The sequence below is a fragment of the Calonectris borealis genome, chromosome 2 (genome assembly GCF_964195595.1).
Source record: "Calonectris borealis chromosome 2, bCalBor7.hap1.2, whole genome shotgun sequence".
Lineage (NCBI taxonomy): Eukaryota > Metazoa > Chordata > Aves > Procellariiformes > Procellariidae > Calonectris > Calonectris borealis.
The window spans coordinates 48,563,388-48,586,242 of record NC_134313.1 but is presented as its reverse complement, the minus strand read 5'-3'; the positions used below and the strand labels follow the sequence as shown (position 1 = coordinate 48,586,242).

Below are 22,855 nucleotides of genomic sequence, written 5' to 3'. Positions count from 1 at the left end.
GATGTCTTTTAAAAGGATTTACAATGAAAGTAAACATTGAATGTTTTATCCTAGAAAGCATATATATGTTCTTGAATTTGGCATATGGTATAAAAAACATGTAGCTTAGGTAAAATGCTGCTTTTTCAGAGTTGTTCACAGAAGGGCCTTTGTTTTATGAGCAGTGAGCTGAAGAGGATCACTGACTTTCTCATTAAGTAATTGTATTAATGTTTGATTTTTGAATAGTGCAAAATTATTTGCAAGTCTAATACAAATCAGCTTTTAATTTACAGGTTGCATCATTGCTTTTGAGAATGAATATAATTATAGTGATAGAATTTTGCCTTTATGCTATTTCTATTCCTTTTCCTCTTTATTTTTCTTTTTTGGTATGTATATGATGGTTTCTGTGGGTGGAAATTTTTTCTTGCTGTGCAGGATCAAACTTAGAGGGGCTTCACAATAGGAGTGGAGGAATGTGAGGCAGAGGTGAGAAACAAGAAAGTGAGATTATGTGTTTGGCAGTCTAAATGTAGTCAATTAAAATTTTGGGCTGAGGGTAAGGATCTTTTGTAAATTATGACAGACTTATTTGATGTAAGGGTTTAAAAAATATAAAACCATTTAGATTTGCCTGCTCCTGATAACTAAAAATTCTGTATCTGAGATTGAATTAATAGTTTTCAGAAGCTCTATTTCCTAATTTACTAAAACAAATGCTGTTGTTTTTCTTTAAATCAGGAGATATTCTTGGCACAAATCCAGGTATTCACAATCACTCCCATGCTTGTGAGCTCTAGGTTGCTTCAGCTATTTGAATTCAGGAAACAGGCAAAGGCAGAAAAGAAACATTAAAGGATTTGTGTTTTGCTGCGGCGTTGTGGACACTCAACTGGAAAACTAGGATTTTTAACAGCCGAGCAAGTCTGTTTCTGTTAAAAAAAAAAAAAAGGAAGATCTTGCATTTTATTTGACATTTTTTAAAAAAGAGTATGTTATGACTTCACAAAATAGCTTTTTTGCTTTTGCTTTGCAAGTTGTGTCATGAAGGTGTGTTTTTATGTCTTTTTCTGAAGTAACTCACAAGCATATTTTATTTTATTCTGTTTTTTGAAATGTAAGCATGAGAGTACACTGCCGTAATCTATTTTTGGAGATGCAGCAGGATCATGATTGATTTTTTCTTGTTAATTTTAGTTTTCTTTTTTAACTGTAGAAAGAAGAATCAACATGCCCTACTGATGGAACATTGGATTTAGGATGTGAATCTGAGTTAGATGGCACTGAAATGGCTGAGACAAACAATAATAATGGAGAAGAAAATGGTGGTAGGTGTCTTAATTTCAGTATTATAGGGCATATTTTGGGAAAAGAAAAAGTATTGTTTACTTAAGATTTTCATGGCGTGATTTCTAAACAGTATAAGTAATGTTTTGTACTCAGTGGAACTGTTTTTGAGTGACTCCCTGTCTTTTTTGGCCTTATAAAGAAATCAGGAATACCAAGTGCCTTTATTTGAATTAGATTTGTAGAAGCCAATGAGTAGTGCTGTTGGGTGTGTTTTGAGTAGGTAATTCTTTGGCTTACAATTTTTTTGTTCTAGGCCCTACAGCTAAAGAATAATTTGCCTTACTGGGCTTCAGACTTGCAGTTGTCAGATAGACATCACACTGATTTCAGTGTGGGCATGTGGAGTTGGTCCGTCAGTAGAGTTCTGGGCACAGGGCAAAGGTTTGCATTTTTTTTGTTTCAGGCAGAGATTCTGCTGGGTGCCATGTTGACATACAGACATGTTGAAGTGTCAAATCCTGTGCATTTTTTTCCTCTGAGATAATGACAAACTGAAACATTGCAAGAACTTGAAAATGGCAACCTTAGAAATATTTTTTCTTTTTGAGAGGTAATAATTGCTCATAAAGAAAACACAGTTCTTCAGTCACCTAAAATTACTTGCAAGTAATAGAAATTAATATTATTCTTATTAAAACTACACTCATGTAATGCTTATAAAGTGAATGCTTTATACAAAAATCAAGCTTCTCAGGACCTCTGAAATAAACTTTTCCTTGATCAGTTCTCTTCTGCTGCCCCCTCACAACCTGTCCCATTGCTGGACTACAGTCTACTTTTTTGGCTCACTTTGTGTATGGTGAGAGGGTGTCCTGTTTACAACTAGGACATGAAAAAGCTCAGCTCAGGTTGTTGTTCTGCTACAGACTTCCTTTCTGATCTTGAGCCACTTAACTTCCATGCTGCACCTATACAGGATCAATACTGCTATTTCAGTATTGCTCGCTACCAGCATTGAAAAATCACAAAACACTCAGTGATAGAAGTAACAGAACTAGCTAAGACAGGTTGTTGTGGATCTGGTGGTGAAGTTTTGAAGCTCAGTGGAAAAACAAAAGTCAAGAATTATTAAATGGCTCTGCTTCTTCATTTTCTTTGATATATTATGTCTCTTAAGTTAACAGACTCTGCATGTGCAGTGTTTTTATGCTTATGTAGTATATACTGCATGTATGAGTGAACATATATATTTGTAGTTCTTCGACAATTCCTGTCTGATACTCAGACAATTTGTTGATGTACACTTCCCTAAGTCACAGGAAGAATACAGCGGTGAAAAGTAGTGTAAGTACAGTTACAGATAGGAAGGCAAAAGTTGATGTTACTTGTCATAAACAAATAAAAACCATGGCAAAAACCTGGCAATTATTTAGGAGTGGTAGGATGTAAATAAGGATGCCAGAATGCCAGAAGTAGAAAATTGCTGGATTTTGACTGGGAGGAGGCTGCGCACTATTTTCACAGTTTACAGTAATGAAAATAATTCCAGCACTTGTGGTGACATAAAAGAGCAGCTGCTAAAATAAAACATTTTAAAATATTTAGGGTAGAGCAGTGAATTACACCTAGATTGTTTTTAAAGCTGAGAACTTTCCCTCATGTTTCATCTTTAACAGATCTTGGAAAACGGCAATATATTTAACTTTTTGAAAACAAGACATTTTGAATTTTTTTGATGTCATGCAGTGGATATATTTAAAAAGAGAAAATAGGATGGCAATAGTGAGTTTATATTGCATATAGAAAGGCCCATGCTGGATGTGATCAATAAGGAATTGAAGACAGCATGTCTTGTATCAGTCAGCTGATACAGAACGTAGTTTTGTCAAACATGTTTGATAATAGCTTTTCTTGAGAATGAAAATTTTGTTGTTAAAGGTATCTATTGATATATATGTAGAATTCTATAAGTGATTTGATTTACAGTATAGAATGCTTGGCTTAAAAACAGGCCCATGCCCGAGAAATGCAGCCAGTTTTAAGTGGATTAAAAATTACAGATTATTTGATCTGCAAAGGCATAGGAATCACCATCCACAGTACTTTTGCTGTTCTCTTGAGGATGTGGTTTGACCACTCTTCATTCAATATCTTTGTCAATGCTTTTCAAAAAGTATAAAATACTTCTTGATTAAATGTATTGATAATAAATAATAATGTTGAGATCCCTCTTGATTGCCTTGTAAATGATTACAGTTGAACAGCATGAATTTTTTTAGACTTTAAAGTGAAGAAAAAAAGGTCACATTTGCACACTGGAAACATATATTCAATAAATCAGTAAATCTGAAAAGTATTTAAGGATCACAATAGAAAATGAATTGACCACGAATGAGATGCTTTTGCTAATTAGTCCAATGCAGTTCTCGGACTATAATTCTGGTAGTACTGATTAAAGAATATAGGCACAGTGTCTCCTTTGGGTATAGCACTAGTTAAATGATTACTAAGGTATTGCATTCATTATAGCTGTAAGAAAGAATTAAGAAAAATAGGAAAGGATTTAGAAAAGACGTATAAGAACTCCTGAGTGAACAAATACCTCCTTTGCTCTGGGAAATTTAATAGGGACAGTATAGTTAGTTTATCAAAGATAAGCTGGTGACTTGATCAGTTTGTAAATATTTGAGAAAAGGTATTTCTGTAGAAAATATTTGGTCTAACAGACCAAATCTAACAAGATGTCTATCGATTAAACTTTTCACGCTAAAGCTGGAATTTTTTTTTCTTTCCAGGAAACTATTCTACAGCATAAAAGTAACATTTGATTCAGTACAAAAAACACGTTATGAAATTCTCTGACTTGTGTTTTAGAAAAGGTCAATAGATATAATGTCTCCTTTCAGCCTTAGTATGTGTAATACATATGAGGATGGATGTTGTTTGCATGTGGTATTTTTAATTGCCCAATAGATTGCATTTTTATTTGCTCTTGTTTCCACTGTGGTAGAGTCCAGAAGCCCCAGTTCTGATAGAGTGATCAGAAATTGTTTAGCAAGAGTTTAAAAAGTGCCACTTGAAACTTAGCTGGAAGCAGAGGATGAAACCCTAAGCAACAGCCTCAGTCCGTTTGTGGGCTTTTAGATGGTAGTCTTCAGCTTTCAAAGTAAAAAGTACCAGCCGACACTCAAACAGAGAAGAATCACATTATTCCCCAGCAAGCACATTTTTCCCAGTATAAATGCAGGCTACTGAACAGTTTTATTACCATAAAAATATAAAAATTCCTCACAGTTATAAACACATGACTTGGCGAAAGCTGTTACTCCACATCAGTATTGCTAAACTGACAACTGGAATGGTCACACTGCAGGATTTTTCAGATGCTGTGGAGAAATCTTTCTTTCCCCACCTTCTCCTAAGGCATATGTTAAAGAAACTCTTTACGCTACAGTTGATTTTGTTTGGAATGGGATTTCTATAGAAGCTCTCTTAGCAGTCTCGTACCTTTTTATAAATTCCATTTCCCTCAAATACAGGGATAGCTTGTAAAGATGCAGTCAGTGAAAGAATTAAAATCCCAATTACTGTTGCCTGGGAAAATGATGACTATAATATTCTTTTGCCCATCAATAGGATGTTCTGTTCTCAAAAAGCATTTGTCCCTAGGGTTTCTGAAGCCAGGGCTAATCCATCAGCCACGGAACGCAGTTGATTAAAAATTGTCTTCACGTAAGCCAATGGAATGCACAATGATGTGACTGTGGAGGAGGTAGCAATTCCTACGGTGGCGTGACTTCCCTCCCCAACCCAACCCAAACATAGGTTCTGATGTTTGCCCAAATATGAGCAACATATGTCTCCTCTTGAGACACTTTGGTTTTCAGCACTTCCTAAAACTGTAAGTTCTTCAATTGCGAACATGAAATGGCAGAATTAATTTCTTAGGCAGTTTTCTTAGAGATAGATGAAATGATGGATGATAGAGGATCAGATTCATGCTGAATCCTGAAATTTTATCTTTGTAGCTACTGTGCTCTTGAACACCTTGTGCTTTTTGGACTAGGAAGCCACTAGGATAACTCCTGTAGTGAGGAATGAATATTCCCCATTGTTTGAAACCTGAGTCCACATTTAGATGTTCAGTTCCTTTCTGGGAGTGGAATTTCTGGCAATTCAGGGAAACCTGTTATCCTTAGCATCTTGTCTCTTGGGAATAATATTGGATGATTCTGCTGAATATGTCTGTTGCACATGGCAACATCTGGATGTGGGATAGGCTCTTCTAAAAGCAGAAGGGCGGTAACGGAATAGCAGCTCAAACATACAGAGTTTTGGATGGCACTTCAGAAAGAGATGGTTTTTCACTTTGTTTTGGTGGGGTTTTTCTTCATCTCCCTGCAAGTAGCTATAAAATAAAAATACTGTACCCAGGACTGAGTTTAACTTCTGTTTGTTTCATTGCCACTGGAGGGAAGTCATAAGAATGAGAGAAGATACTGTGGAGCTTGAGGGAGAGATCTTTCTCATCTGCTTTTTTTTGCTGTACAGTAGAGTTAATGAGGCCTAAGAAATCAGTGGCTTAGTGATGACAGGCTGTATATTTTTAGTGGAAAATGTTGACTTCCTTTGGAATAAGGATTCACAGTTTTCAAAGCTTTGTGAAATGTTTGGGCTCAAAAGCACGCCGAGAATATAATGTGTTTCAGTGCAAGCTACCAAGCTGATGTGGTATTTGATGTCTTTTTCCAAAAATTACTATTCAGTGTTATTTATCATTTCACAGTGCTAGTATTGCTTTTCAAAAAGAATATTACAGTCACAGTAGTGCCCTTGATATACGCATCTGTTTTTGCTTGCTTTGGCAAACTTGTACAATTAACTAACAACTCCCAAACTGGTTTTGATTTTCAAGAGCTGATGGCAACAGTCGAGTTCTGAATTGTTCAGATTTTGCAAGTTGGGCTCTAGAGATCAAAGAGTGATGGAGGTGAATTACTTGATACATCTGTGTTGGCAAAGCGTGACCATTTATGTCAATACAAGTATAGATCTGTGTCACCCAAAGAAAATACTGAATTTTATGGATATTTTAGAGAGAGATTTTGTGTGTATGTTTTCCTAAGGGAGTTCTCTGTGAAGTTTCGTATCTCCAGAGTGTGTGCATACATTTTATGCTTGAGGTAGCAATATTAATTTGTGTTTTGTAATGTGGCCATTAGTAAACAATCCTTCTCATCTGCTGTGGTTTCTGTAACAAAGAAGGAAATGAACTGCTGTTGATTTTACTGGTTTGATTTTAAATCAGTATGGTCTGTCTGAAATTGGAATTAATTGCGCTATTTATTTTGGGAAAATAAGCACTCCAGGAATTTTTCTGTCCATCTAGTTACATAAATCTGTTTATAATTATTCCTAATAACTTTCAATGGCAGTGAGACAGAATAATTTTAAGTTGTATTCCTATAAAAATTGTTTCTTCGAAGAAACACGTCTTCTAATATGTTTTATATAGGTGTCATATTTCTTGGGCGGGGAAGGTAAAAGGTAATAAAAAATCAGAGATAGCCTATAAAATTTGAAATTAAAAGATAGTATTGCAGATTTTTATAAATTATAGCTTTTCATAATAATTACCAAAACTGGTCTTGGAAGAATGGAAGAGAGGAAGTTATTTTAAATGGAGGCTGTTGAAAATATTTTTAACATGCTGGTTTTGCTAAGTAATTCTAATTCTATCATTCATGTTAACACTCTCTGAACACTCACTAAGGAGTCTTATCTTCAGAAACCCAGCTGCTCTTCCAGCTCATAACCTAACAGTTTATGGCTTAATGGTTGCTTTTTGCTTTATTCCTTAACTCAGTCCTGGCCCTTGAAGAAGCCAATTTAAAGAATGGAGCCTAATTATTCTCCACTAAATGGAAATGCCTCCTGTAGACTTAAAACTGCTCTTGTTCTCTTTTTTTACTGTAGTGATAATGGTGAATCCTCTTTATTTGCTACCCAAATATTTTTCCTTCATCTGTCGCATTCTTTCAGGGTTCTTTTTTTCTTCCCCAGCATCCAGTTTATTTTTAGCATTCTCTTCTGATAAAGCTTTTCAAGCGAACATGGATCTGATAATATTCATGCATCTTCAGTGCTTAAGGACAAAGTAGTCGCAGCTTTCCAAAGTTGTACGTATGCAAGAAGACCATTGGCTCTTCTTGAATTTGTTTTTCTTTTACTGTGTTCTTTGGTTTCCATAGCAGAAATGCCTGCTCTGTTGTTAAGGCATTGTTTTTTTCACTAGGATCATCGATGTTCATTTCAAACACTTACATATTTTTCTGTCATATTTTCCCCTTTTTTTACTTCTGACCCATTCAGAGAAAAGCAGTTGGACTTTATCCCTTTATCCATATAAAAGAACAAATAAATAAATATAATTTTCTGTGGTCACAGGCATTGTAGTATAGCGAGATTTTGGCACAGATTGATTTAAATCACTAAGTAGCAGAACATATTTTAAATAATAAATATATTCATTGTCTCATATTTGTATTTCATTTCCTACGGAAAAGTAAATTCATATTGTTTTGTAAACAATTATTATCTTGATTATCCTCTAAATAAAGCCTGTATATCAATTTTAGTATTATTTTTTGCTAATAAAATGAATAGACTGTGTAAGTTATTAAGCAATTATGTAAATTAATATAATGTATTTAGATTTTTAATGTTTGTATCTTCTACTTTTGGAAAATAGGCAATGACATCTCTTATTTACTAGTTGGTTAGGTTTATAGCTATGATTTGTATCAAGCTGGTTTTAAATGGAAATGGAAATCTAATTAAAACATGGAAAACAATATTTAAAATAGCTCCTTCCTATTTTAAGCTACTAGATATATGAAGGAAAATATTTGTAATGTACAAAATATATTTTAGAAAGGAAGTATCGTTTGTTGTTAATAAATGAAGTTGACTTTCTCTAATCACCATATCATTTTAAAATTTTTAAGCAGCGCATTTCAGCTTCACATATCTTATTTCTTTAATCATAGACTACAGGAAGAAGTTTGTTTTTCAAAACTCTGAAGGAACTAGTTTTGGGTTGCACTAAACCAAACCAGCCTAGAGTGAGGTATTCCTTCTGTACCTGCAGAAGAGATTACAGCCATGGAAAGCTATTTATTGTTTCAGTGGGTTTCAGTTCCAGTTGCTTCACCCATTAGAACAATCCCTGTTCCTTGGTTTAACTTTGTTGTCAAAGCTTTAAAGAAACAGAAGCAAAAGAAACCAATACACTAATAATATTTGTATGTAAAATTGAAGTAATGATAGAAGTAAGAAGTAATGGCCTTTAATAGACCCTGTCACAATTTCAGGGTTTATTTTTAAAAGAAAAATGAATGAAAGCACAAAATTAATATAGGGCTATGTTTGTTTTTATTCCTGTGCTGTATTGTGACTTTGGCATTAGTGGTTGTAGTGTTGAGCATCATCAGTTAGTGTTGCCAAACCTCTGGATGAACTTTATCACCCAAATAAATAGGGGAGACTTTTGGATAATGTCCTAGATCAGAGTAATGAAAATCAGAATTTCCCATTTGAACAAGAAGGTAATAGGAGTTGCAGTCATCCCGGAGAACAGGAATAGGTTTTTCATGACAAGTCATGTTGCATCCTGTCTTAGGAGGGACAGCTAAGTATATAGCAGTTTCCATTCTTTAGGCATTTTAAAATTTGTTCTGTTCTCCTCTCCTTAACTCTGGGATTTGTGTGCTCACACTATGTCTGTTTTTTTCTTCAGTTCTTTGGCTCTCAAACTTTTCCAGAAAACAGTAAAAAAAAATCTCTCTGAAAGAAAAGCAAAAGCTGGGTAATTTGAAATGTCAAGTTTTTATTTTGGTGTAGGTGTTCTTTGTCTCAGGAGCTTAGCTATTGCAGTGATTTAGATTATATAAGCCAGCTATTGTTTGTTTTCTGCTGACACTTTGCTGCTCCTTTAAGTTGCCTTTTTTTGATAGTAAGCTTTGCTCATCATGTGGAAAAGATTGATCCAAACCAGGTGATGCTGTAAACTCAGAACCTGTTTTGTGTTGCAGCTTCTTTGTATATTTTGGCAAATCCTTCAAGTATAAGGGAGAAAAGTAACAAATATCAGTTACAAATCTTGTGACAAAATAGGATTTATCTTATCTGCTAATGAAAATTTTTAATCTAATATGAAAATTATCTTGACATAATGCCAATGCCATAAAACAGAGAGTGTTCTCTGTTTGCGAGGTAAGTATTAATTATTTTTTCTTTCAGTGTGAAAACAAATGTTTAATATCACATGCATCTTACGGTGGCCATTAATTATTGATAACTATATTGTCTCTATGCTATCTTTTTTTCTTACAAACACAAAAAATCATTACCATATTTCTCCTGTGAAACATTGCTAAAGGCAAGGGAGTTAGAATGCTACTTCAGGTGTCTGCTCATCCCACTGAAGGATGGGAGGAGAAAACCATTGGCAAACAGAAACATTGGGCTGAAATTATTTCTGGCATGTGTCTGTGCAGCTGCTTTGAGTGTCTTCAAACTGTTCTGGTAGGTGTGCGAAGTATGGCAAACTTTAGAAAACCATATACAGCTGCAGAGCATTATAAAGAAGGTATGTCAACACACAAACCAGCTTTGAGCAGTGCTGGAAGACAGACTTGAATTGAGTCAGCAGAGGAGAATGGAAAAAAAGCTGTTTAATTTCTGGGTCTATGCTAATGCTGTTTTAGCTGAGCTGTCTTAGGACACTAGTGAGAGTAATAGTAATGCAAGGCATTAGGAGTGGAAAGGTTTTTACAGCCCTTTTAGTCTAGCTTGCTGACTACCAAGACTAATCGGATCCTCCAGCTATTTTCGCAGCTTTCATATCTGTTTAATAAAGTTGTTTTTTTAAAACAATTAATCATATTTCCTTTTATTTTTAACCAGAAGACTTTTTCTGTGCCTCACACAACATGTATAAAAGGGGCTGTTTAATGCAAGTACTGTAGTATTTGTTCATTAAAACATGTATTATTTAGAAGGCTGACAAGTAGCAGTGTGTATTACCGGAGAGACCAGAATTCCTCTTTGCAGGATATTCCAGTCTACCCGTTAAACAGGAAAGTGTGTGTTCTTAGCTTTACCAAGAAGTACTTATAAAATAGGTGAGTCTGGCTCCTAAGAAGACATTACAATCTGGCATGAAGTTACATATATATAAATATTTCTAGAACACAGGGTCATCAGTGTCTCTTGTATAAATACATGTTTAGACACATAATAATCCATTAAAAATGTCTTCGTGAGGAAGATCATTTTTATCTAGCTTCTGTGTGAAAACCATAGTTAAACTATTTCAGTTACCTTTCAGGACCTGAAAGGCAAAATATGCAAGGCCTCCAAAACTGCATAGAAAGGGTATGATGAGGTACAAATATTTGTGAAGCAATGCATTTATTTAGAATATCACTGGATTTTCAGCTCATCTGGACCTCAAGATTTGTTGAATTTCTTAGAGTGAGCTTTTTGTTTTCCAGGCATTTGCCTTTTTTTTTTCTGTCCTCAGGACTTTCCAAGATATAGGGAAGATAACCCCCAGAACAGTATTCTGATTGTTTTTTTTTTTCTTTTTATAAAGTTTGCCCAAAGCAGACATCTGAAGAAATGTCTTCCAATCGTGATTCGAGCCTTACTAATGCACCGGTGCAAAGCAAGCTAGTATCTTCCTTCCAGCAGCACACAAAGAAAGCACTTAAGCAGGTAAGCTTGTATTGACTGATAATCAATTGGCTTCCCTTTAGCATGTGTGTCAGTCTTATATGAATAAGATCTCAGCGGAATTTCAAGCTGTTTGTGAGGATTTTTAGCGCTTTGTTTAGCGGTGTATTGCTGGGGTTTTTTTCTTGTTTTTTTTACTGATGGTGCAATCCTGCTATTTATTGTGAGTTTGATGGTTTTTTAAGTGCTTTTCAAGTAAGCAGAACTGTTTATATTATCACATCCCTGCTTTTCCTGTGTAAGCATTTGTGTTGGAAATTTTATGTAAGGCTTAAAATTAAAAAAAAAAAAAAAAAAAGATTTTGAAAGTTCTGCAGATAGGTAAGAATCTGGGTATACTTGCTGTTCAGTTTTTCTTTATGACCTGTTTTATTTCATACTGTATTTGACACTACAGTATATAAAAGTGGGGTAGTTTTTGTTTTTTGAATAACTTATGATCTGGATGATTTAGGTTGCATGATAAGTAGTAAAGCTTGGCAAAAGTAACTGATTATTGAAAGTCAGATATTAACTGAAAGCATAACAATGTGAAAATTATTTTCCAACAGTACCAAATTAGTTCAGCTTACAGTCGGGCAAATGAAAAAGAACTAAAAAATTATAATTCAAAAAAAATTGTCATTATCTCTCTCAATTTTGAGTATGTTGGAGTTGTTTTAGTCTTGTAAAGACTATAAAAAATGAAATACAGCCTTTCTGAAGTGTTAGCATAATGAGATGATGTTGTTTTAATTTTTCTCATAACAGCTCTCTTAGTTATGGTCAACAGAGGTCTAGTATTTCATGGGGTAGTTTATTGCTGAGTTGTTGATTTAGACTTAAGTTAAGCAAAGCCTGTCCACATCTCCTTGAAACACTTAAGTATTCGTGCTTAGTTTTTCATGCGGTTTGAGTTTAAATACACTAAAATTAATAGACCTTTATCATTCATGTAACCTTATCTTGTACTTAGAGGCTTTCAGGATTGTTAGATTGGGGTCTCACATCTGTTTGGTCAGGAAAATTGAGCAGTGGGCACAAAGCAGCTCACTAACTGTGTGGATAGTTGTGAAAAAGACGTACTTTTTGGAAACTCTTCTGTACACATCTTTTGCGATACGTGAACTTTCTTAGCGGTGGAGGGAGCGGGCAAAGAGAAAGGAGGGGGAAAAAAGAGCAAAGCCACAAATGTTTGAACTTGTATATCTGTTTAAACTCTGCCACTTGTCACTTAGCAGATGTATAGCATTGAGAATAATTTTAAAAAGGGCAAACTAATCAGAATAGCTTAATTAATATAAAAAGTCATAACATTGATGGAAATCTTTGAAAATATTCCCTAAGGCAGTAGGGTTAGAGCAACATCAGAAAGTTAAGTAATCGATAAAAAGAAATTAATTTTAATTAAGTTGATGGTAATTAGATCATGTACTTCAGAGTATGAGAGTATTATTAAAGCTATCAGTAAAATGTTTTCTCTATGTACGGTATTAGACAAATGGACATTTGTATTGTGGAATAGTAGAAGATTTTTGCTTTTTCTTCTCTAAAGTTTCAGGTGTTGGCTACTGCCATATGTAGGCTGCAGATTTGATTTAATTTTATATTGCAGCAGAGGTGAATAAACTTTACAGAGATTTTATTTATAAAATTGCCATTGGAAATTTATTCTTTCACTTTCCAATCTTTCTATTGCTTTTATGGATACATAATACCTAAAATTTGTACGAAGAAGAACCTGTAGTACCTTTGAATACACAAGAAACTTTAGACAGTTGTGTGCAACGCTCCTCCAATTGATACTAACTTACTGGTTCCATGCTAAAGTAATAGAAGATGAGCCATCATCATGCTCTCAGCAAGTGTTTATACTATATAAACATATATGTACTGTACCCATACTGTCGTAATGAGGTCTTCCCTAGCTATTGCTTTTTTTCTATTACTAAACAGTCTTCACAGAATGAAAACCTACAAGATAGGCGTTCAAACAATTTCCTACTCAATTTATTTAAAAACAGTGGGTTCTTCACATTAACTTGACCTTGTGTGTATTTGTATTGTAATCCATAAAAATTAAAGTGAGAGGCAAGTTGATAATGTGCAGTACTGCTTGAAGATCTGAGCAAGAATTAGATGATTTTCTCCACTGTTTATCTACTTATTAACCACTCTAGTCATATGTAATTCTCTTTAAAGTATTATACACTGGATTTACATATGATTTGATTTTTAATGAATTCTAGAGGTATATTCCTGGGTTTAGATTGCAAAGAGCAATCTCACGTTTTCTTTTAACAGCCTGCATTTTAGGATGTTCTCATGAATCAAATTAGTCACAACTGCATTTCTTGAGCTATGCTAGGAGCTTGGAGGAAAGGGCATTTTCTGAGCCCTGGCTCTTGGTCTTGATTTCTGTCAGGTAACAGTGGATCTGCAGTACTTTGCAGGGGCCAAGGAAGTTTGCAATTGCAGTGGACTCTCACAAGGTCTGTGTCACAGTTGAGACCTCATCTCCTCCTTTCAAAGGCTGGGCTGCCATTTTGGTCTGGAAACTTTCTAGCTTCACCGCCTTCTATAGTGTCCTTGTTGGGAGAAAGGTTTTGAGTGTTTTACCACTGGGTATGTTTCATGCTTCTTTTTTGGTTTTGAGGGAATTTCAGTTTTGCTCTTGTATAGTATCTGAGTGTAACGTCCAACAAAATAGTTCCCATTCATGAGGGTTTAGACAAAAGAGTCTATGGTGTAGAGCTGCTTTTTATGCTTGGCAGATTTTACAGATTTCTGTTTCCCTTTTGCTGTTGGAAGTGCTTGGGTATGTGTGCCCAGCTGTTGCTGATATAGTACCTTTGAAAAGAAAGTTTACGACATGCTGTCACACACTGATTTCCTATCAGTGCTGATCAGTTCCATACTGATTTACGTCATTTTCACACTTGAGACTTTTGGCATGCAGACCCATGTAAGGACCTCTTCCTGGGAAAGTACTGAACTACATCTGCATCTGCTAGCAGTGGTACATGGTCACACTACTGTGTGAATTATTCTTGCTCTGGACAAGGCTAACGCAAGTACCGACATCAAGTCATGGCATGGTATCTACCATGCTCCTCTCTGGTCCAGTTTCTGTTCCATTGACTTGATACTTTTTTTGGAAGTCCTCGCTATGTACAGATTTGTCTGTATCTACCAAGATGTTCTTGGAACATTTCTCAGAAGAAACGATCATACCTGCAAACTGGCCTCACATAGGTAACACTGAGCATGTGTGAATATCCAGGACATTGAGGTGGTATTAGTGTCTGTTGGACTCTGATAGCCAAGTATAAGAGCACCTTGTCCATCAGTGTACCAGTTGTTTCCTGGGGCAGTACCAAGAGAGGATAAAGAACTTGAAGATGCACTATAACGATGTCTGGGATGATAGTAGACCTCCCAGACATGGAAGAAAATCCTGCCTCACTTTTGGCACTTTGGAATCAGCACCAAGAAGGGTACCCATAAATTTTCTGTTGGGAGAAGAGAAGGATACTCCATTCAGACTCAGGATCTGAATACAGACCAGGACATGTCTGAGACTGTGCTGGGCATCCAGATCTCTTTGTAGAGACAGAAACTCCAGAGACAGCAGCCAAGTGGGTTTGGGAGGAGAGAATCTCAGGAAATAAGGGAATCTACACAAGGTATGTTACTGCCATGGTTTGTTTTTTTTTTTTTTAACTTTGGGCTTTGTCTGCATGCTCGGTGGCTGGGTTCATATATGTGCCACTATTTTATTCATAAAGTGGGTAGATGCAGTTTTTTATGGAGAAGGAAGGCACCCATCCGTATGATTTGTTCTTATAGTAGAAGTGGCAACTCCACACCCCTTTTTTTCCAGTGGATGCTGTCAGGCCCCAAGCAGTAAGAGAGCTATGGGGAAGTTACGGTTTGGCTCATGTGTTGCTTCTGAATTATAGGGCGTTAGACCTATACAGCTCCAAATAACATTTCAGGCTGACTTTTCTAGCACAACTGTAATGACTATTTGAAACCAACCTACAACCTGAAGCAACAAGAGAGTAAATTTCAGAGCAGAATGGTGAACAGTGTAATTTAGCCCTGATTTACCCAAATTCACAGGACTAGTTTATGAAGATTTATTTCCTTGTTTTTTAAGGACACAGGTGTCCAAGTGCCTAGGTTGGCACTGAAGGCAGAATCCTGATCTCCCTTGGTGCTGGTGTGGATTTGCTTTCCTGTCTTCAGCTCAGGCACGCTGCTTATCTTGCTTTGAGAGAAGAACATGAGCAAACTCACCAGTCTTGTTCCCTCCACACTCATTCTGTTAGGACTTCTTTCCTTGACTACAGCCAGATCCAGGTTATCTTGAAGCATTTTGCTGTCCGTAGAAAGTAATCCAGTATGAGTCTGTCTGTGGTGTCTATCCTTTGACTCATTTGAACAACTACTCACTCGCACGTTCTGATATAAGCCTGTTATATTTGCCTGCCCTCCTTTCCCTTCCTCGCCCCCAAAGAAACAAAGGTGACAGAGGAGATAATTATGATTATGTCCTTATCACTTAAAATTTGAGCACAGGGTGTCTTCCTGAAAGGCTCTGAAAATCCACTGTGAACTGAGAAGTATTTTTTGTACTGAATTCCTCAGTATAGAGAGTTCGCTGCAGTTTCTCAGTGTCTCTGTTAACCATTTTCCTATGTTTCATTTCAGATGCTACAAATTTACCAAGGCCACAGTTGGAGAATTCTGGCTCCCTAGCTGAATCATTTGATCAGATGTCTGGCAACATAAGTGATGATTCTTGACAAATTTTCCTGTCAACAAGTGGAAAACAAGAAAAACATGTTGCTTTTTGACTTCTAGAGAGACATGGGAAGGGACAGTGGAATTTACAAAATGCATTCAGGAAAATGGAAGTTCGAAGATGATAAACTAAACTGATTTTCTGATTGTCAAGACAAGTCTAGGGAAGAGGACAGAGAAACTATGGCAGGGAGACTGCATAATGGGGAAAAGAAGCTGGAAGAGCAAGAGTTCCAGCAGGAGCTCTTCAGGGAGTACATGCATTGCCCGAAGGCAGGCTGCACGGTATGTCCCTCTAAAGGTCCCTATGCGTGGGCAGCATGTACCAGCTGCTCAACACAGTGCTTTGGTAAGATGCAAGACAATGTTTATGAGACTTTCTTCTGGGTCATCCCCATGGTCCTCAGCCCTTACCTGTGATGGAAAGAAAGGGACAGGAATCCACACAATCCCTGTATTCTTTTTGTACCGCTTTTTAATAACTAGCTCCCAGTTGCTGGGGCATTCTGCTTGTTTGTTTTTCCTCTGGGGTTCTTTGCATAGCATGCTTTTTGCAGCACTCCTGCATGTTTTCTGTTTTAATAAATGTATTTTCCAGAATTTCTTACTCTGAGAAATAACTAAGAAGAATTTTAAAGCAACGTTAGAACAGTATCATACTGAAGTGTAGTTGCCCCTCTACCTCACTGTAGGACAGTGTCCCTCACTTAAAGTGTGTCCTGGCATGAACAGTACCTTTGGTTAAATCTACCACTGCTATGTAGTGGAATCTCCTTCCCAAATGTAGGTTGAAAGTGCTCTCTTTGTTCTGTTCTGTAGATGCAGTTGCTTGTCCAAAGGCTCAGACAATCAAGCTGATAATAGTGGCCTAGTTCTAAGCGTTGCACTTGTCTGATAAATAGTTCCCCAGGATACTTAAAGAAAAACATTAAGATGGATTGGTCATTGCTGCTGTATTAATGACAAATATCGCTACTGGAGATGAGAGTCCCGGTCAAGCTTTTCCAATGATGTTACATGATTTTTCCATATAGAGGCAGTGGGTGTCTAAGTGAATATCTTTTTCTGGCCATATGAAAAGAACAGCTTTTGATTTAAATAGTTGATAACATAAAATTATACCCAGGTGAAAATGAATCATGCCTTGATTTTGAAGTGCATCCTGGATATGGTTGGCCTTTTCAGGGAAAGACAGGAGTTGGAACAGCTCACAACTCTTCAGAGCTCTAGGAAGCCTCCTACAAAATGTGGACAAGCAGTTATCTACAAATGTTGTTCCAGGAGCCATTGGGTAGGTCCCCAGAAGTCTGTGTCCTCAGGGTGTGTGGGCATGTGGCAGAACCCAGGCTGAAACAGTATGTCTGGCAGAAAGGCATTACACTGTAACTGCTTACATTGGCGCAATGTAAATTGGTGCACCTGTTTCTCTGAGAGGTAATATGACAAGATTTTTTGTCTGGAGAATGGTAGTCTAGCCGTGAAGCCCTCACTGTATGCTTTGGACCCTATGCAGAGTATGTTTGCAAATTTGACCTAATGGAAAATCTTGACTATTGTTTTAAGATTTTTTATTGACATTGCTATCTTTATTTTAGTTTGTTTTTAAACTGCTTCCTACAAACTGTTTCCCTACCTATATATGCTTTGTTGTGCCAAGAAACAGATTTCCCCATAAAGCACTTTTCAGCTGATAGCTACTATTAGTTTAATACTACACAAACAATTTTAGAAAAACCCAACACACTTCTCTTTGGAAGAAAATGCCACTGAGTCAATACGTATGCCATCATCATTCCCATTCACATGCAAGTCAGAACAGAAGTTGAACACGATTTTTTGTCCTTCTCTTGTTTCTGTGGTTGGGAAAGCAACAAAAATGTTTACTTTGCAGTCTATCATGATCTGCAGCAACTATAATTGTGAATGCATTATTCTAATCCTATAGAAGATAGTGCTGGCTTGCAGGTGTACAGAGACGCACATAAATACACAAATCCCTCTGTCCCTGCACCACGAATATCCAAGCACTTTGGTTCAATGTTGGTTAATATACAGATAAATGTTCAGTTGTTAATGTATACTGTAGTTGTACAGAAAGACCCTGACCACTACTGGGACCTAAAGAACAAATACGCAGCAATAAATTATTTTTGTTCCAAATACAGATATAAGTGTCATAGGGTAGGAGGATAGCATGGGACAAGAATAGATGCTTATTCGAGAAGTTATTAGCAGAGTTTGAAAAGAAACCCTAGGTCTCCAAACTTCCAGCCTGGTCGTCTACCACTACTCTTCCTCTCCAAATGATCGGTTCTGTACACTTGGCACCAATACCGTTATGATTGGTGTACAAGTCTGGTTGGAAGTAAATTAATTTGCTCTATGCTTTGGAAATGGCACTTTGTACTTTGTAGCTGTTTCCATAAGACATCTTTATTATTGTTTTAATTTTACGTTTGCATGCTTATAACTGAATACTTCTAATATATGTTTATTATAAGAAGTAGTGGCATCCTGAAAATAATATGTGTTTATTCCTCATGATTTGTGGTGCTTACTGTTTTATTTTAACTGCTCTGTGTATCCATGAAACAGGTTGCCACTGAGAAATTTTAATTTAATAGAGACATGGGAATTAAAGGCTGTCTTAATTTTAGTAACAAAATGAGGGTGAGAGAGAGGACAAAGACTGAATTTTATGGTGGTGTTAAGTGAATCAGTGATAAACTATAAATCTGTTTCATCTTTGCCAATTTGGGAACCATGACCATGATGTAGAATTGTTATTTATTTTGTGCGATAGACATTTCTCATTGTATCATAGCTTGTGTTTTTCACATGGCGGAACGGAAGAATTCCATAGCTTTACATTTCTGATCCATAATGTGTGAAATTTCAAAGGTTATGTTTCATTATATGAGCTTCAAAATGTAGACTTGGAATTTATGGAACAAATAGAAATCTGGGATGATGTTGCTTAATGCAACCAAGTGTTACATATCTTTGTTGTTAATAACTTAATTTTTAACATTCTCAGCATGTCATGCATTTAAGCTCAAATGAAAATGGTTTTCTGCATTAATGGCTTATCTGTATGCTGCATTTTTTCATTCTGAGCGTAAAAGATATGGGAAAGAAAAATAAAAAAATATCCCAAGTAGCAGTAAAATCAGAGCATAGAGCTTGACATTTTGCTTCTGGTGCTCTTTTGGGGATGTATTTTTCCCCTCTCTCCAGTTACCTTTTGGTTTAGTTTCCTTTCATTCCTACTTCAAAGATTACTTTATTAGTTTTTACTGAAGAGAGTCAACCATTTTGTCACATGGGTGAAGAAGTCCTTCCTGTGTTAAGGTCAACTAAATACGAAATTATTATTCTTAAGAACAGATAATGGCATTCATGAAACCTCCAACACATACTCCAGCAGGGGCATAAACTCCCCAAAAAAGAGGAGGAGACTTGCTCTTGTTACCTCTTTATAAAAAAACTGCTTGGAATTAGAAGATCAGTGTTAATTGCACAGTGTTTTTCTTTTGCCATCTATCTTCAGAGTTTGTGTTTTCTTAATACTCATCTCTTTATGTTCTTTTGAGTTCTTTGGATGAAAATGGACTGATAGGTTACTTAAAGATTTTGGCAATAAAAATAATTTCATTAAACAAATTAATTATGCCAAGCCCTGTATAATGACTGTGGCAGTGTTATTCAACAGATGGTCACAGGTTCATTTTTATGAATGGGAATATTGGGAATTCTCCATACTGATTATGTGCGAGAGATTCACAGATGTCCTTTGCAAATCTGCTTGTGAAAGGCTGGATGTAAGTACTATATTTTGGTGGTGATTTTAAGAGAACTTTTAATGTTTGACTTGTATACCACATGAACTTTCATTATCTTTCTCTCCTTTTTTATGTATGTGCTGTACAAGATAGGATGGGAGTAATGTCTTACAGAATACTTCAACAGTGATCAGTTCTAGGAATTTACAACTTGCAGCTTTTTTAACTCAAGCATTTAGTACAAAGTGATTGAATACATTTGAAATGTAAACATAGAGTCTCATTAAAGAAAAATATACTTTATGTAAGCTATCATATGTGCTATATGTGTTTCTCTCTTACTTTCCACAGTAAAAATGACACCTTATCATTTGGTAGAATCATCAGCTCTTTCTTGCAGATCTGTAGGAAGCCCAGCTAGGAGGTTATATGTCTCTAAATATGGATGAGATGCAAAAGGCTGTGTTGGTAAAAGATGCCAATGTAGTTTGTGTTAGTTCCTGTTTCTGTATCTACAGTGAGATCTGGAACCATTTTTCTTTACAATAAGTTGTAAAATTCCTCATTTTCTTCAGTGCTAGTTACAAATTTGACTCATCTACTTTGTGTTTATACCCTTCACCAGAAGAGCCAAAACTAGAGATTTATTTGGTCATGGTGACTAGGAAAGCACTAAATTAGCTTGGTGCACTAAGAGTTCAATATAGCAAAGAGTTTGGTGTATGTTTCAGTTTGAGTAATCCCATTGACTTCCCAGCTAAGTAGAATTAATCTTGGATTACAAGATTCTTGTCTTATCCTACAGTAGTCTTGTATCCTAAAATTAATATCCCTCAGGCTAAGTGTAGAGAAGTTATATATTCGTCCTCAGCAGAGACTGCACAGAGTGTCCTTGGTTTATACTTAACTCCTTCTGGTGTTTGGCTTTACTAGTATCTAGGTGTCAGTCAGCAATTTCTCCCTCTGCTGGGTTGCTCCTAGTGTTGTCTTGCAAATATTTGTCTATTCAAAATTTCAGACCCAGCTTTAAATTCAAAGGAGAATTTAACACAAAATTGTTGTGATTAGCTGGGAATAAGATGTCCCACTAAACAGGATGACTGAGCAAAATCTCAGCCATCTCTTTACCCTGCAAATCAAATGTTAGATTATTTACTTGATACTTTTGTACCCTCCTCTCCTGCCTCATATCTTTCCTTTGACAAATGAAAAGATAGAGAGGCATAGGGAAGATTATTTGTCTATTCTCTGGGCACAGTGTAGTTCATTGGCACTTTATGTTAAAACTTTGACTTAGATTTTGATGTCCACATGTTTTTAATTTTTTTTCCATTCTACAATCTGTCTTTCAGGTGTCCACATGTGTGTAGCTTTACTGTCAGCTTGAGTCATCCCATGCATACTGATTTCCAAACTTAACTATGGTCCCTGAGTGGTGATCGGTTCCTTGCATTGTGAAACTGGAAGAGATGGGGGAGGGACTGGCAGTGAAACAATGAATGTTAGCAAAAAAGAAACCCTGAAAAGCAAATTTGTGTCAAAGGGAAATGGTGTCTTTAAGGTTTGTGCTTGATCCTCACATATTGAGGTGCTTAGCCTGTACCTCAGAAGTGGGCTATGCCTCAAAGTAAATAGTTCTGGTAGCAACGCTTGCCTGCTCCCAGCTGTGTTCCCCACTTCTGTGGCTCTGAGTGTCTGGGGAGTGCTGGGATGAGCCATGCTGTCTTGCATTAGTGCTCTGTGAGCATGAGGTGGCCTGTGCTTCTCAGAAGTGCCAGATCAGTTGCATAAATGTGTGCTTAAGGTCCGCAAGTGGCCTTCCTGTAATATGAAAGAAGGTAAGTGGTGCGCTTGACAAAGATTGGGTACCGCTGCCCTCGCTCCAGCAGCGCGTGTGTCACCTAAGGTGTACGAACGCTGACTACCTGTCATTGATGGAGGACACACTGCTGCTTACTTTCTCTCATTCGTGGCAGTTCAGTCTAAAGCATTGAAAATCAACTGTGAGGCTTTACAAAGAGTCTACCTTTGTCACACTGGCTGTATAAATCATTAAAATGGTATTTCCTTACAGATGCTGGCAACAAGGCTGTGGTCCCTGGTAGAGGTGGAAATTGTCTTGACAGGTCAGGGGGAGGCTGGAGGAGAACATGGGGCATTATTTGGGCTCTTACTGATCTGTCTAGGGAGGGTGACACTGAGGATGGATAATTCTTCTCTTAGCTTTTCATCAGGCAAATCAGGCTGTGCGGCACAACAATACAAAGTTTGGGTTGTGGTTGTATTGGTATGCTGTTAGTGCAGAAGTTGGCTATCTTTTCAGTTAATTTTTAGTGGACTATTTATTACTGTCTCAGTGGTATTACTATTAAATAAGGATCACCTGTTTTGACACTTAGCTTGGCGGGACTGTGTACTGAGGGTCATTTTTGGAATTTTGGGGAATTTTTGAGAAATGCTAACATTTTGGAATTTTCTGTCCGCAAGTCTGGCTGTGCTTGCTCAATACCAGTATGAATTTTCTGTCTCAAAAATGTGTGAAGTATAGGCTGTTCTTCATGGCTTTCTGCCTGCTTCTTTGGTTCAGTGCAGATCTGACCAGCTTCCTCTGTTTGTTTGATTTCAGGTGTTCTAATTTGCTTTTTATTGCACAGTGCTTATGTATCTTTTAAGAAGTATAAAAGGGGTTAATCGATGAAATAGCTTTTGTGTGGCTTGGTGTATTTTCTGTTGTATAGTGTGTTATTTAGAGGAATAGAGTGACATCGATTTCTTTTTTTTTCAGAGATTTTTTTTTTTATTTAGCTATGTGATCATTTTGGAAAAATATTACAGATTAATTGAAGTTACAGACTTAAACCTTATAAGGCGTCAGTTATTCATGCTCATAAACCTACAGGGATAATTCATGTCAAATATGTTCCTTTTTGATATAGTATTACTTTAATAAATCCCCCCAAGATCATAACACAAATCACAGTTATGAAAGGAGAGTGCACAGTAAGATTGGAGAAAAATAGACAGGAGGATAGGAGAGATCTGTGTTAAGCCCAGCCCATTCTGATTAATTCCAGAATTTTAATGCTTGCAAATGTATTAATTGGCAAGTATTCGTATTTGTATGTTTTAAGATCTTTTTTGAATCTCATATCATTTTCCATATAAAACAGTCTGACAGGTATTTGCTATTTCTAATCTTTAAATATTTTGTATTA

General features: G+C 36.4%; 1 protein-coding gene across 1 annotated transcript in view; it reads left to right on the top strand.

Moving 5' to 3' along the window:
- ASXL3 (ASXL transcriptional regulator 3) overlaps positions 1-22,855 on the top strand; it is a 135,077-nt gene that overhangs the window by 65,262 nt on the left and 46,960 nt on the right. Inside the window, exons 4-5 of the mRNA XM_075141911.1 lie at positions 1,199-1,310; positions 10,931-11,052. Of these exons, the coding sequence (XP_074998012.1) occupies positions 1,199-1,310; positions 10,931-11,052 (234 nt within the window). The remainder of the gene's footprint in view (positions 1-1,198; positions 1,311-10,930; positions 11,053-22,855) is intronic.